Here is a 17,196-nt window from a genome sequence, read left to right as displayed (position 1 = left end):
GCACCCCTTTTTATACACTGGGAGGCAGGAGAGACTAGAGAGAGTAAACTTACCAGGATGGAGGCTGAGGCGCAGGCAGACTGTCTGATGCTTTTTTGGGTTCAAACTACCTATCCAGTGCCCACACATGCCCGGGGAGTGTGGGCAGGACAGACTCAGAAGGAGGAGCACCAGATGTCTGTGCAGAGAGAGACGGGGATGTCATACCTGGTATGCGCTGAGGCTGAGCTATGTGTGAGACGAGACATAGCTCAGCTCTGCAGCCATCTACCTCGGAGCTGACAAAGGCACGGCTGCACAGTGGGAGGTGAGCAGTGGCCGTGACCTGTGTTAACAGAGCTCCAGCAGGTATATTCCTGCTCTGCAAAAACAGCATTTGGTAGTGGCGGCCGGTGGCTGTGCATAGTGTCACTGGTACTGGTTCCAAAACTGGAAGTATCTTTTGAACCCCTTTTTCCATGACTTTTATTGCATTTTAAGCATTTTTGCACCCCTATTGGTTTTCCATCTGAGCATTTTGTAGATGCATTAGCATATTTTTAATTGTTAGATCGTGGGGTCAAGAGGTCAATCTATTTTTAGATCATGGGGTCAAGAGGTCAATCTATTTTTAGATCTTGGGGTCAATCTATTTTTAGATCATGGGTCAAGAGATCAATCTATTTTTAGATCTTGGGGTCAAGAGGTCAATCTATTTTTAGATCATGGGGTCAAGAGGTCAATCTATTTTTTAGATCATGGGGTCAAGAGGTCAATCTATTTTTAGATCATGGGGTCAAGAGGTCAATCTATTTTTAGATCTTGGGGTCAAGAGGTCAATCTATTTTTAGATCATGGGGTCAAGAGGTCAATCTATTTTTAGATCTTGGGGGTCAAGAATTCAATTTATTTTTAGATCTTGGGGTCAAGAGTTCAATCTATTTTTAGATCTTGAGGTCAAGAGGTCAATCTATTTTTAGATCATGGGGTCAGGAGGTCAATCTATTTTTAGATCTTGGGGTCAAGAGGTCAATCTATTTTTAGATCTTGGGGTCAAGAGGTCAATCTATTTTTAGATCTTGGGGTCAAGAGGTCAATCTATTTTTTTAGATCATGGGGTCAAGAGGTCAATCTATTTTTTAGATCTTGGGGTCAAGAGGTCAATCTATTTTTAGATCATGGGGTCAAGAGGTCAATCTATTTTTTAGATCTTGAGGTCAAGAGGTCAATCTATTTTTAGATCTTGGTGTCAAGAATTCAATCTATTTTTAGATCTTGGGGTCAAGAGTTCAATCTAGTTTAGATCTTGGGGGTCAAGAGTCACCATTAGAGAGTGAGCTTTTTCTCTGATTCAAACCCCCTTACATGCTCTCTCTCCTCTGATGCAGTAGCTCTGAGTTTGAGAGCTGTCTCTTATTATAGGGATGGGGGCGTGAACTTTCCCTCACATCCCATTTAAAGTCCCAATGTTCTCCCCCATTTTTTTCATACACCTACAGCAAGGGCATTATTCAACTTTGGTCAAAGCAGCACAGGTGCTATGGACACCTATAAGCAGTTTATTTTTGCTTTAAGGGATTGTTCATGTGTGTTGATTATGAACAACAAAGCACCACTCATTAATGTACCTATAGCATTTATGATGTGAAAAATCATCAGGAAAGCTTATAAAAATACCTATGAACGTGTTGTTTTTCTAGTGGGAATGGTTTAAAGTGGAACAAAAGGGTGAATATTTACCTATCAAATGGCACGTTGCCAACATCTTTTTCAGATGCCAGTCTTTGGGCCACTTCAATGGCCAATGGGGGATGAAGTCACTCCTGCATATGTGCTGACTGCGTCAGCACTGTAAGTGGAGCTGCATATGCACCGGAGAGGACAGTGTGCAGGCAGGTAGGGGGATTTCATTGCAGAAGAGACATTGCATGTCTTCTCTACAATAAAAGCCTGCCTGTTCACTGTTTCTTAGGAACTTAGGTTTCACTTTACCCACTTACCATCCACGCTATAGCGGAAAGACGGCTACAGAGTGTGATTGCAGAGTCCGTGAGACGTCCCCTTAGCGTCCCCATGTGCTGCTAATCAGTGCACATCAGTGAAGGAGAAAAATTACCCATTTGCAAAGGGTTATAACATAGGATGAAAAACCTTTATTTATTTATTTTCTAAATTTTCAGTCTTTTTTTGTTTGTTTAGCAAAACATAAATAAAAAAAACATTGGTGATTATATACTACCAAAAGAAAGCTCTGTCTCCAAAAAAAATGATAAAAATGTTGTTTGGGTACAGTGTTGCATGACCACACAATTGTCATTCAAAGTGTGAGAGCCCTGAAAGCTGAAAATTGGCCTGGGCAGGAAGAGGGTATAAGTGCTCAGTAAGCAAGTGGTTAAAGGGGAAGGGATGTAAAGGAAATTATCTACTTTGAGATGTGGTTAGGTTCTGGTGTGATAGCAGGCATTTCTGTGAATGCTCAGGAAGATTCATATACTTTGATCTGTATGGCACTTGGCTTGCAAATTAGAAGGACGAAAACTGGACAGCCGCACTCCAAAATCACTTAAAAAGAGATGTCTTTTATTTTTCAACTGTACATACAGTCACTGCAAACCAACAAAATACAGTATAGCCGACGCGTTTCGCACTGACAGTCAGTGCTTAGTCATGGCTAAGGGTGCACACCCTAATGCAATAGGCTGTGCACACCTATGCTGTTTGGACTGGAGTGGAGTGAAGGAACCACCTGCCATGAAAAAAAGACTGTCACTGTGACTCAGGAGGGGACGTGTCATGTCGGCAAAGTGTCATCATCATCTGTGCTGCTGCACTCTGCTGTCCGTGTTTCTGTTAGAGTAAATTTTATGTGTGTGTGCCTGCCCATTCTAATGTCTTGCCCTCCTGAGTCCTGTCCCTGAGCTACTTAGTTACTATATCGAAAATAAAATAATAAAAATGCTTTTTGCCTTAATATTATAAATTATATTGCATATTGTACTTGTCTGTGCCCTAAATACTGAAATTTGCACCTAAAACGTTCGTTTTGTAACTATTAGAAATGCCAATAAAAACTTGGCTGTGCCAGTAAATTTTGTGTGTTGTGTCAGTAAATTTCAATCTGGTAGGTTGGCAACACTATATTATATAAAACAGTATAGGTTCTATAAAAGTATAGTTAAAGCTGTGAAATGATCAAATAAGTTAAAATTCATAATCTTGTACAAGGTTCATGCCTGCTATTAAAATTTGCTGTAAAAAAAAAAAAAAACTTTGACCTTGTATGACTCTTATTTTATGATCATTAACAAAGTTGTGCATGACTGGTATACATATAAAATCTGCAACATTACATTCTCTCACCCGGAGATACACACCATCTCCAGCATTATCTGCAGTACTCTAGGGACCGGAGCAGTACATTACCCCCAGGCTAGTTCACTAAAGTGAAGATCGCTGCAAACCAAATAAACTTGTATTAACCAAACCACCACTTTGACGTTGACTGATATTAACAAGTGTTTCTAGGATACCTTTAATAGGAAAGTCATATGCTGAACTAAAAAAAAAAAAAAAAAAAAGTGTTTTTTTTATAAGACAAATTTCTGCATTGCTTAACTCAAAGTAGTACTTATAGAGATCATCGGTAATGCCATTTGTTGTATTATTCAGGACATACTGATCTTTAATGAGCAAGGTTTACTAGACTTTTCTGTGATTAATGACTGCCATCTGCAGGTATGTCATGGTATTTCTGGTGTACTTTGTATAAATTGAACTGAACTGGTGTTTCTGAACTTTTTAAAGCCAGGGGCCTTTATCGTCTTTAGCTATTGAAAAGCAAATGTGGTCACAAATTACAGCATTCGCCTAGTGTTCCAATATCTTGGTTATTTTTTTTCCTTATTTGACATAATGTATATAGTAGGTACTTCTAGAATAAAGTTTTTTAATGCATACATATATACACCTGCATATGCAGACCAATTTTTAAAATGTGGTGTGTGCAATGGGTAATACAATTTCTTTATATGCAATTTCCTCATTACCTACATACTGTATAAACATTTGATGTCAGGATCACAATGCAAACATTTTGGGGTTAATTAAAATTCATAGATGAAAGTCCTAACAGTTACAAACACTGATGGGGTTGGCTTGGAAGGTATTCTGAAGGGTATACAAGACTCCGATACCTGTGAATTCGTTGGGCATAGACCACATAGAGAAATAATAAGTCAAGTACTTGAAAAACACAGCTTCTGTCATTTTTTTATGGGTTTCATTTCAAATAAAAAGGAAAATTTATTACCAAATACTTACCGTAATTTTCCTTTCCTGATAGGCTCCATGGCAGCATACGTGTGGGTTAGCCCCGCCTCCATAACTACCCAATAGGACCCCTCCCCTATAAATCTTAGCTGTGGGCTCTCAGCTTTGTTCCGTAACTATCCTACTCCACGCATTTTGGGAGGGACTCCTGCTGCCATGGAGCCTATCAGGAAAGGAAAATTACGGTAAGTATTTGGTAATAAATTTTCCTTTTTCCTGACTGGCTCCATGGCAGCATACGTGTGGGAAATAACTCACAAAAAGAAACCCGGGTGGGCAAAAATGCTGAGAACATAAATTTATTTAACACTGTCCACCGACAGCACTTGTAAACCAAAACTTAAGGAAGACAAAGCAGCCGGTTCAATACAGTAGTGAGAGACAAAAGTATTAATTGAAGACCACGAAGCCGCTCTGCATATAACTTCAGGTGCGACATGTCGTGAGGCTGCCCAAGAAGTCGAGATGCTCCTAGTTGAATGTGCAGTTACTGCCTCTGGAGGAGCCAGGCCCTTCTCTTTATATGCCCTCTGGATGGTCTGAACTATCCAAGTTGAGATGGATCTGATTGATGCCCGCTTTCCTCTATTCTTCCCATGGAGAAGGACGAAAAGAAAGTCTGTTTGCCTGAAAGAACTTGTCATTTCTAGATATAGATTTAATGTGCGTCCTACATCAAGGGGATGAACACTTTGATCTTCAGATAACCCAAAGGTGGGCAGGACAATTTCCTGATTTTCATGAAAAATGGATGTCACTTTAGGATTTGAGCCCAGCATAGGAATTAATACTGCTCTGTCAGGAAAGAAGGTCAGGAATGGTTCTTTTGAACCCAGATTTCTTATGTCGGAGATCCTCTTAGCTGAAGTGACTGCAACTAAAAAGATGGTTTTGAGAGTAAGGTCTCTAGCTGAAAGAGGTTTATCCGGATTAGAGCTGATCGAGGTAAGATAGTCCAGAACAAGAGGTAGATCCCATTTGGGAAACCTCGGTTTTCTTTGGGGCCTGAGCCGAATGGCACCTTTGAAAAACTGGCGAACCAAGGGATGGTTAGCCCAAGAGATCCCTGTAAACGCAGAGATGGCTGAGACTTGCACTCGGAGAGAACTGACTGCTAAAGGTAAGACCAAGCCCGTTTGTAGGAAGCTAAGTATATCTTGAACCTCTGGGGAGCTAGGAGGGTTGGACCTCGACGACATGTGGTCTGAAAATTTTAACCAAATACGTTCATACACTCTGTTGGTACTATTTCTCCTGGCGTTAAGCAGGGTTGACATGACTTCTTCTGGACAACCTAGTGCTTTAAGCCTTCCCCTCTCAAGAACCACGCCCTGAGGTGCAGACGAGCTGGACATGGGTGCCATATTGAGCCTTGGGAGAGAAGATCTGGTCTGGGGGGGAGAGGGATTGGGTCCCGATAGCTGAGGAGCGATAGGAGAGAGAACCAGGGCCTATTTGGCCAAAAGGGGATCACTGCGAGGATTTCCGCATTCTCTGACTTGAGCCGGTGAAGGAACCGAAAGATCACAGCGACTGGTGGAAAGGCGTAAGCTTTTTGAAATCTCCATTGATCCGTGAGAGCGTCTATCCCATAGGCTTGGGGATCCCTGCCCCTCGCATAATACTTCATCAACTTGTGGTTGCGCGGGGACGCAAATAGATCCACTTCTGGGGATATTCCCAAGGTTAGAAGCCAATTGAACACATCTGTGTGTAGGGACCATTCGTTGTTGTCCAACTGGACTCGAGATAAGAAGTCCGCTTGAACATTCTGAATCCCCGGAATGTATACTGCCGAGATGTTGGCCAGATTCTTCTGGGCCCAGTTCATAATTGGTTCTACTTCTCGAAGTAGGGTCCAACTGCGAGTTCCACCCTGTTTCCTTATGTAGGCCACTGCGGTCGTATTGTCCAGCCTGAGCATCACTGAACATTTTGTCAATATATGGCTGAAGGACAGGAGTGCTTGAAAGGCGGCTCGTAGTTCCAGTATGTTGGAAACAATTCCGTGAGAGGGTGTGCTCCATCTGCCTTGAGCTATCTCTGAAAGGCAATGGGCGCCCCAGCCCAGATTGCTGGCATCTGATGTTATTGTAACCCAAGTGATGGGACGAATTGAATGGCAGTTGCGGAGATTCTTCCCCTGAAGCCACCATAGAAGAGATCCTCTCATAGATTGAGTGATCGTGATGTGCTGACTCTTCCTGGAGGAGACCCATTGTTGGAGAAATCCTTTCTGGAATGGACGAGTATGCCACTGGGCCCATTTCACCATTGGAATGGTGGCTGACATGGTACCGATTAACTTCAGACAATGAAGGGCAGATAGCTGAGGAGCAGCGAGTGCTTTGCGGATCCTGCCTCTGATCGTGGTAACTTTTTCCTCCGGTAATGAGATGGTGCCTATTGATGTGTTGAAGAGGGCACCCAAAAACACTAGGGTCTGTGATGGGACTAGATGACTTTTCTCCACATTTATTAGCCATCCGAACTCTTGCAGAGTGGTAATTACTAGATCTCTCTGTTCTATCAGTTGATTTCTGTCTTGGGCTAGTAGCAATAGATCGTCTAAATAATGATGAAGACGAACTCCTTTCACCCGCAAAAGGGCTACGACAGCTAGCAGGACTTTGGAGAACACCCGGGGTGAGGTCGTGAGGCCAAAGGGTAGGCAGGTGAACTGTAGGTGCTGGTCGTCTACCGAGAAGCGGAGGTATTTTGAAAAACTATTGCCACCGGAACATGAAAATAAGCGTCTTTCAAATCTATTGACACTAACCAATCCCCTGGATGGACCGACTGTTGGATGGTTAACAGAGATTCCATCTTGAATTTTTCTTTCCGAATAAACCGGTTGAGATGAGTTAGGTCTATTACTGGTCTCCAAGTACCGTTCTTTTTCTGCACTAGAAATAAAGGGGAATACATGCCTTCGCCTCGTTCTGTTCTTGGTACACTGACAGCTGCGCCTTGAATTAATAAAGAGTTCACGTAGGCCAAAAGGATTTGTCTTTTCTCTTCTGTGCCTGGAAGGTTCGTGGGAACAAACCTGAGCCTGGGGACGCTGTTGAAGATCCAAGTGTGGCCTGACGAGACCGTCTTGATGGTCCAGAAGTCCTGAATAGAGGCCGCCCAAACATGCCGAAAGTGGGAAAGGCGAGCCCCCACCTGAAATGTTTGGGCGGGCCCAACCTCAAAAAGACTTCGTAGATTCCTGGCTGTTAGAAGTAGTGCCTTTAGTTTGCTTCTTAAAGGGAGGTTGTCTGGACCTCCATGGTCTAGAGAATTCACGACCGGGTCTATAGTTGCGTGCATCTCTCCAGCGATCTGTATTCTGTGGTCTGAAGAAGGTGCGTTTTTGATTCTGTAAACGCCTGTCTTGAGGGAGAAACCCCGACTTACCTCCCGTGGCCCGAGAGATGGCACTATCGAGTTTATTGCCAAAGAGGGACCCGCCCTCAAAGGGAATACGGCACCAAGCCTGCTTTGAGGCTGCATCCGCAGACCATGGACGGAGCCACAAAGCACGGCGGGCAGTGACTGCCGACAACATCACCCTGGCCACTAGGCGAGTAATATCAATAGAGGCCTCCCCCAAGAAAGCGGACGCTAGCCTAATTTCCTAGATAGGAGAATTTTTAGCTGTGTCCTCAGAAATGCTTCTCAAGGAATCATTAACACTGTCAGACCAGGCTTCTAAGGCTTTTGAGGCAGCTGCTATAGCCAGAATGGGTTTACAAGCGGACCCTGCTGTCAAGTAGATTCTCTTTACGTCCGAATCGATCCGTCTTTCCAAAGGATCTTTAAAAGAAACTGTGTCTTCCAAGGGAAGGGTCACATACTTCACCAAACGCATCAACGCTGCGTCCACTGACGGGGCAGCTTCAAGATGGGTCACATCTTCTTGTTTGAAGGGATATAATTTTGTTATCTTCGACTGCATAGAGCCTTTTTTATCAGGTTTACTCCACTCATTGGAAATAATGGCGCCTATCTCCGTAATAAACAGGAAATAATGTCGCTCCTTGTTGAGCTGTTTAAAGAGTTTTCTCTGTTTAGGGGGGGAAGTAGCTGGATCCTCCAAATTCAAGGCTTCCTCAATAGCTTTCACTAAGGCAGGGACTAAGGCATAATCAAAGCCTATTACTGCATCCTCCAATTCTGAACCACTTTCTGAAGGAGAAGCAGCCGACTGGCTGGCCTGAGTGGCTGCGAAGACCTCATGTAAATGTCCCTGATCCAATAAGGGAATCATTGGGTCTATAGGAGAGTCCTGCTGTATTATAGTATCTCTCTCCTGCAGGGATTTATCCACGACCCTTTTGACAAGAGCTTCCAGGTGTTTATCTACACCTCCCCTTTCATTGGCTACTTTAGAGAAACAGTGATCACAAAGGGATTTGTTAATAGATAACGAAGCCTTGCACCCCCAGCAAGAATTTTCCAATCTTTCATCATGGGGGGAGAGATGAGGAGTACTTCTACTAGCATGACCAGTTCTGGATGAACTATGGTGTCCGGAGGATGAGTGCCGGTGATGTGACCTAGAAGACCTGCTGCGACCGTGGGACTCATTATGCTGCTGGTCAGACCTAGAAGGGCTGAGATAAAGAGAAGAAGAAACACAAATAGTCACACTATGTCCCTATACTCCACTCTCTTCCCCCCCAGCAGGTGCAGAAAACATAGTTTTCCCCTTAGCCATACCTGTTGAGGGAGGGCTGGCCACTGAGAGGCAAAGAGATGTCCATGTAGCTTTGAATAGACACTGTAACAGGAAAGTGACAAGATGTCAAGTAGAAACATGAGGAAGGTTTTTAGCCAAAACCGCACCAGAAACACTTACCTAGATGTGGACAGGACAGTACACCGGGAACCGCCGTACGAACGCACGCCCCCGGTGTACACATGTCTCTCGCTCTGCTTTAAGGGCTGGGCGTATGACGCCATGACCGCGTCAGCCGTAACCAGTGCGCATGCGCGAGTCGAGTCTCGCGCATGCGCTAGCCAGGCCTCGCTCGCGTGTGAGCCAGGCCTCGCTTTCAGTCCTGGTCTGTCTGTGTAGAACGCAGACAGAACCCGGAAGTCAGAGGGAGCGGCGGCTGGAACGCAAGGGAACCAGACGCTCACAGGGCAAGTAAAGACTTTAAACAAACAAGGAAAAACAAACCACAAACATAAACACTGCTGCCATGAAAAAAGAAACGATACTGCTCACCATCACCACCATGATCCGTTCGGCCAGGGACACACACCGGTCTTTAGATAAAAGAAGGCTACCTGCACCGCTAGGCATACCAATCTTGCGCAATAGACTCCATAACTTCAGCGCTATTCCATGCATTCCATACCCTGCTTAACAGACAAGGCTTATTGGAGAAATCATTGGCCGAGCTTGATCAAAGGATGAGTTGTGTATATGTTATTTTTTTTTTTTTTTTTTTTGGGTAGAAGAACCAAACACATGGTCCTACGGAGGAGGACAAAAAAGGAACAAGGCTGAGAGCCCACAGCTAAGATTTATAGGGGAGGGGTCCTATTGGGTAGTTATGGAGGCGGGGCTAACCCACACGTATGCTGCCATGGAGCCAGTCAGGAAAAGATGATTTGCCTGCATTTCTATCATATATGTACAGTATGTGGAAGAGGTGTAATACATACCTCTGATGCAAAGTCATTGTATATCGGTGGGTATTTCTGAATTTCTGTTAAGTGTATAAATACTCTGTCAGAGGCCTGGATATCAGCTCTCCTTACTAATGGCCTGTTAGGGACCTGGACATCAACTGTGAAGGCCTGTGGATAGGAGCTTGTCTTTGTCTTCTCTATTTCTTTAGGATCTTCTGATTTCTTATTAAAACTCTGTGGAAGAGAAGTACACATTTATTTAACCACTTGCCGACGGCGCACCGTCATTATACGTCCACAAGGTGGCTCTGCTGGGCGAGAGCACGTAATATGACGTCCTCTCTCCCAGCCGCCACTAGGGGCGCGCGCGATCGCCCACGCACGACTCCCGTGCGTGTGCCCGGCGGGCGCGATCGCCGCCGGGCACACGCGATCGCTCGGTACAGAGCGGGGACCGGGAGCTGTGTGTGTAAACACACAGCTCCCGGTCCTGTCAGCAGGGGAAATGCTGATCTTCGGTTCATACAATGTATGAACCGAGGATCAGTGTTTCCCCTAGTGAGGCCACCCCCCCCCCCCCCACAGTAAGAACACACCCAGGCATACTTAACCCCTTCCCCGCCCCCTAGTGTTAACCCCTTCACTGCCAGTGGCATTTTTATAGTAATCCAATGCATTTTTATAGCACTGATCGCTATAAAAATGCCAATGGTCCCAAAAATGTGTCAAAAGTGTCCGAAGTGTCCGCCATAATGTCGCAGTACCGGAAAAAAAAAATCGCTGATCGCCGCCATTACTAGTAAAAAAAATATAATAAAAATGACATAAAAATACCCCCTATTTTGTAAACGCTATAACTTTTGCGCAAACCAATCAATAAACGCCTATTGCGATTTTTTTTTACGAAAAATATGTAGAAGAAAACGTATCGGCCTAAACTGAGGAAAAAAAATATTTTTTTATATATTTTTGGGGGATATTTATTATAGCAAAATGTAAAAAATATTATTTTTTTTCAAAATTGTCGCTCTATTTTTGTTTATAGCGCAAAAACTAAAAACCGCAGAGGTGATCAAATACCACCAAAAGAAAGCTCTATTTGTGGGAAAAAAAGGACGCCAATTTTGTTTGGGAGCCACGTCGCACGACCGCGCAATTGTCTGTTAAAGTGACGCAGTCCCGAATCGCAAAAAGTACTCTGGTCTTTGGGCAGCAATATGGTCCGGGGGGTAAGTGGTTAAAGGGAATGTACTGTCTTTTCAATTATATTTTAACCTGATGTGTCCACATGTAAAAGAGATCTGCTTGATGTAAATTTTACAAGTGTCTAATAATTTTCTTTTAAAAATCTTGTATATTATGTCATTTTATATGTATCTACTGTATATAATTACATACAATGAATTTTCCCAGTAGTCGAAATGGATTGAAACTTGTCCCCCTGCGCAATGGTTTCTGTACTTCCGACTAATACAATACCATCAAAAGGCAGCGTTTCAAGACACAGGTCACCTGAAAAGTACATATAATGCCTCTTTTCTTTACACAGCGGGTGTTTTTTGTTATAGTAACCTCATAGTGACAGGGTTACTTGAACTTCATTTAATACACTAACAAAAATATAGAAGTATGTAATTGGGTATTCTTTGCAAAGTGAAGCTTAAGGCCCCGTACACACGACCAAACATGTATGCTGAAACTGGTCCGCGGGCCTGTTTCAGCATACATGTTCGGTCGTGTGTAGGCGCGAGCGGGCCGAATTCCAGCAAACATTTGCCCGCCGGGCCTTTTCCCAGCAGACAAATATTCCTGGACGTGTTTTAAAACCGTCCGCTGGAATCCTGCCCGCTCGGACATGTACGGTCGTCAGTACAGACCTACCGTACATGTCCAGGCGCCCGCCGTCCCTCGCATGCGTCGAATGTTTACGCGCGGACTTCTGTACGATGGTGTGTACAACCATCGTACAGAAGCCCTCTGGCAGACATGTACGGTGAAAACGGTCCGACGGACCGCTTTCACCGTACATGTTTGTTCGTGAGTACCCGGCCTTACTGTATTTATAAAGCCGTGGAGAAAATGCCCCTGCAGAGTGCACAGCCTATTTGCATTTGGTAAATCAACCCCTCTGTGTGTAAGCAGCGTTTACAACTGGTTTGCAACCGCTGGCATCTTCTATGCAAATGTAGCCTAACTGAACAAGCTAAAGTTAAAAGTTGATTGGTTTCCATAAACAGTAACTCCAGGGTCTGGCTGCTCCACTTTTTTTTATATATATATATTAGCCACAGCCTGAATGAAAGGCCTGTCACCTGCCAGCATGCAGCAGAAAAAACCCTTGATTTTTTGTCGAAGCTGTGGTCTCTGTAGAGGTCCAACATGCTTCTTTCTGACCCAGAGCTCTCCATCAGCTAGGCTTATGCTCCCTGCTGATTGGAGAGCTCTAGTTCTGATTCAGCAGGGGGACATTTCAGACCTCTGCAGAGGTGCTTCTGCTTATACACTCGGAGGACAAGGGTCTTTTTTTGTACAGCAAGATGGCAGAGAACAGACTTTTCTACTCAGGATTTGGGTTCTTGCTAAAGGAAAAACTGTAATGCCTCGTACACATGATCGGTTTTCCTGGCAGTCAAAAGTCCGCCGGGAAAACCAAGGGAAAAACCGAGAACCTGCTTGGTTGCTTTTTCCTGTGTACACACGACCGATTTTCCCGACAGGAAAACTGCCATGACAGCTTTGGTTGGGAAAACCAAGCGTGTTTATGCTCCATTGCAGTGTTTCCTATAGGAAAACTGCAGAGCAAAAAAACGCTGAGAATCGCGGCAGGAAAAAAGAGAACAAGTTCTCGCAGTTTTCCTGACGGGAAAACTGCTATGGAGCATACACATGGCCAGCATTTTTCCAGACCAAAAGCAAACATGGCAGTTTTCCCATCGGGAAAACCGATCATGTGTACAAGGCATGAGACTTTAAATATCTTTTGTTTTGAAGAACCTGGAATGTACTTACCTCCATATTGTATATACATGATTACACTGTGTGGATCTGCAATTAACTATTGCTAGAGCATGTGGCAGTTATAGGTTCTATATAAAAGGTGTACTAAAATATAAATAAATTATTGTCTGTTCAGTCACAAAGGAATTATATATGAGGGCACAAAACTGAAATCTGGTTGTGAACACAGCATCCTAAGAAGAAAGGTGAGTGTTTTGTTGCTAGTGCAGTGGTTCTCAACCTTAATGAGGCCCCAATAGCTAAATTATTCAAGCAGCTACAGCAGCGATTTCAGCTCTCTAACACCATGTTTTACTGATTCTTAGGCCTCGTACACATGACCGAACATGTCCGCTGAAACTGGTCCAGCGGACCAGTTTCCGCGGACATCTTCGGTCGTCTGTACGGCCGACCGGACAATTTTCCGGCGGATCGGACAGGTTTCCAGCAGACAAATGTTTCTTAGCCTGCTAAGAAACATGTCCGCTGGAAGCCTGTCCGTCGGACATGTTCGGTCGTCTGTACGACTCACCGGACATGTCCGCTCGGCCGAAAGCCCTCGCATGCGTCAAAGTGATTCGACGCATGCGTGGAAGCATTGACCTTCCAGGGTCGCGCACGTCGACGCGTCATCGTCGCGGCGACATCACTGCGTTCGCTGTCCGCGGGAAATTTGGTCTGATGGTGTGTACAGCCATCAGACCAAAATCCGCCAGCGGACATGTCCGATGAAAACGGTCCGCGGACCGTTTTCATCGGACATGTCCCGTCGTGTGTACGAGGCCTTACAACTGAGACATAACACCCAGTTACAAAGGTATAACAGATTTTATAGAATTGACCTTTCTCCCTTCCTAATCACATGAACTACATAGTCTAAAGGTTATGGGCCAGATTCACAAAGGACTTACGACGGCGTATCTCCAGATACGCCGTCGTAAGTCCGAATGTGAGGCGTCGTATCTCGGCGCCTGATTCAAAGAATCAGATACGCCAGAATTTGTCCTAAGTACGGCCATCGTATCTTAGGTGCATATTTACGCTGGCCGCTAGGGGCGTTTCCGTATATTCCAGCGTTGAATATGCAAATGAGCTAGATACGCCGATTCACGAACGTACTTGCGCCCGGCGTATTAAAATACGCTGTATATGTAAGGCGTACGGCCGGCGTAACTTTACCCCTCATAAAGCAGGGGTAAGTCATGTTAAGGTATGGACGTCGGAAATGTCGGAACAGCGTCGTATTTTACATCGTTTGCGTAAGTCATCCGTGAATGGTTATGTCAGGACCTGGATTTGAACCTGGGACCTCAGCTATGTCTGGCAGTGAACCTTCTCACTGAGCTATCTGGGATGCTGGACAGCTCCCTGTCTGATCTGCTGGACAAACCCATCTGATCCATTGAACATTCCTGCCTTGTGTCTTGATTGTCTTGAACCTTGAACCCCTTGCTCCTCCCACGAACTTCCTGATATAAGCCATGTCTCTGCACTTCCTCCTTGCCAGAATATTGTGCTATCTCCAGCCTATATCTCGCTCCTGTCTTCCCTGCTGCCGTCCATATTTGCTACTGCTCGTTACCGACCACTTGGCTTGTTATCGACTACGCTTCTGCCTGATCCCAACCTACAAATACTTATTACCGACCCCTTGGCTTGTTATCGACTACGCTTCTGTTTGATCCTCACCTGCTTATCTGCTATTGTACCCCGGCTTTCTCACCTCCTGGTGGGGCAATCCTGAGGACCGCGACCTGGCGCTAACACGCAGCAAAATCCATCTTCACCTTCAGAAGCTCTGGTGAATACCGGTTAGCGCTTAGATTCCGCACCTCAGGTGACCCCGTGTCATCAGCCAGGGTGACCTGTTCTGCTGCTATAGCTACTGGCCTCTGAGCCTGACTCCAGACCGTGACAGAATATTCTGGCCCAAAACATGGAGGCCGTTGTAGCAGCTGCTGTAGCTCCTCTCAGGGTGCAAATCGCTGAGTTGCAGACGTTTGCTGTTAACTACCAGGAAAAATGTTCTGAGTTACAAATTGAAGTGAAAGCACTACAAGAAGAAATCCTTGATATGAATAAACAATTGCGTGACTTTCGTGCTCGAGACACTGCTGCCGTAGATACTAATACACGAATGCCCCTACCACTTAAGTTTAACGGAGACCGCCGCCATTATAGAGGGTTCCTTAATCAATGTCGCATATACTTTCAGATGCAACCTGCTGCATTTACTTCGGACAGGAAAAAGGTGCTGTTTATTATCAACCTCCTGACTGAGGAAGCTTTAGCCTGGGCCTCCCCTTATGTGGAGAAAGATGATGTCTAGTGTTGAGCAGAATATGCCATATTCGATTTCGCGATATATCTCGAATATATATTCGAATATTCGAGATATATTCGCTAAATTCGAATATTCGTGATATTTTATCGAAAGTAAATGATTGCGATTTTTCGCTATTGCGAATGCGAAAATAATTGCGATTTTTTGATAACTGCGGTAGGAGCACTCTGATTGGCTCAGAATATTCGTGATATTTTATCGAAATATCGCAACATGCGAATGCGATATTTATTGCGCAATTTCGAGAAATGCTGGAGGAGCGCTCTGATTGGCTCAGAATATTCGTGATATTTTATCGAAATATCGCAACATGCGAATGCGATATTTATTGCGCAATTTCGACAAATGCTGTAGGAGCACTCTGATTGGCTCAGAATATTCGTGATATTTTACAATACAAAATAATTGCGAATATTCGGCAAATGCGGAAGGAGCACTCTGATTGGCTCAGAATATTCTTGATATTTTACAATACAAAATAATTGCGAATATTCGGCAAATGCAGAAGGAGCACTCTGATTGGCTCAGAATATTCGTGATATTTTACAATACAAAATAAAAAGTGTTTTGCATTGGTGGTGATTCTTTACTCTATCCATCTGTCACAGCCGTTTGTCAATCAAACACCTTGAAGATTGAACACGTTCATGCTGCATGCTTTGGACTTTTTTTCACTTCACATATCAAAGACATTTTTATGAAAGATTATTTTTCTATTATTGGGACTATATTTCTTTATATATTTGTTTCACTGTGTATTTCACAAGTTATTTGCGCTTGCTTATTTTATAATTTGCCCACATGTCTTGTCACTAGACATATTTTTTATTCTTGTAGAGCGACTCCATTTTCTGTCTTGTATTAATTTATGTTGTATAAAATTTTTGAGTTGCTGCTGTATTCTCCCCTTTTTTTAAGGTATGCACAATTTTTTCCTTCTTACAAAAAAAAAATAATATCAAACATACAAATATTCATAACATACACATACACAAAGCCCCCCCCCTTTTGCATCAGAGACAATCAGAGTTCTCCTACCACAGTTATCGAAAATTCGCAATCATTTTCGCATTCGCAATAGCGAAAAATCGCAATTTTTTTTTTTTTCAATTTGGCAACATAAAAGGATCGCCTCAGCTTAGCTACTCGGCCCAGGGTCTCTAATCATACCAGCAATGCTTTTAGACGTCGATAGGATGTGATCTGTTTTAAAAATCAAATTGAAAAAATGCGAATATTCGGAATTGCGAATATTCACCGCGAAATTCGAAATATAGCGCGATTTCTCGAATATGCTATATTCGAGTCGAATATTCGCAATGCGAATATTCGTGAGCAACACTAATGATGTCGTCCTGGATGATTTCAATTCTTTTGTGACTGCGATGAACCAAGTTTTCGATGATCCTAACCGCTGCACTACTGCTGAGGCAAAATTGCACAATTTACGGCAGGGTAGACGCTCTGTTGCAGAGTACACAACTGAATTTCGACGCTGGATCTCAGATACCAATTGGAATCCAGCAGCACAAAAGAGTCAGTTCCGTCAAGGACTCGCGGAACAAGTAAAAGATGAGCTTGCCAGAGTAGAAAGTCCTGATGACCTTGAGGCTTTTATTAAATTGTGTATTCGAATTGATCAAAGACTTACTGAAAGGAGAAAGGAGAGACTGGGAATCTTAGGCAGTAATGGTGGCATGCGTTTTTCTACTACTCAGTATCCTCCTAAGGTTTCAAGATTTACTCCTGATTCTGACACTCCTGAACCTATGCAGGTGGATGCTCTTAAAAGATCTATTACTACTCAGGAGAAAGAAAGACGACGTTCAGAGAACTTATGTCTTTATTGTGGAGACTCCGGACATTACGCAGTTAATTGTCCCAATAAATTTAAAAGAACAATTGCAGCAACAGATATT

At 43.8% G+C, this 17,196-nt stretch overlaps 1 protein-coding gene across 1 annotated transcript in view; it reads right to left on the bottom strand.

The window, feature by feature from the left end:
- CCDC87 (coiled-coil domain containing 87) overlaps window positions 1-17,196 on the bottom strand; it is a 120,245-nt gene that overhangs the window by 47,645 nt on the left and 55,404 nt on the right. The window contains exon 11 of the mRNA XM_040344338.1: window positions 9,970-10,170. Within this exon, the coding sequence (XP_040200272.1) occupies window positions 9,970-10,170 (201 nt within the window). The remainder of the gene's footprint in view (window positions 1-9,969; window positions 10,171-17,196) is intronic.

Source organism: Rana temporaria, chromosome 3 (genome assembly GCF_905171775.1).
Source record: "Rana temporaria chromosome 3, aRanTem1.1, whole genome shotgun sequence".
NCBI lineage: Eukaryota > Metazoa > Chordata > Amphibia > Anura > Ranidae > Rana > Rana temporaria.
The sequence above is the reverse complement of the archived record's forward strand: the minus strand, read 5'-3'. Positions and strand labels throughout refer to the sequence as shown.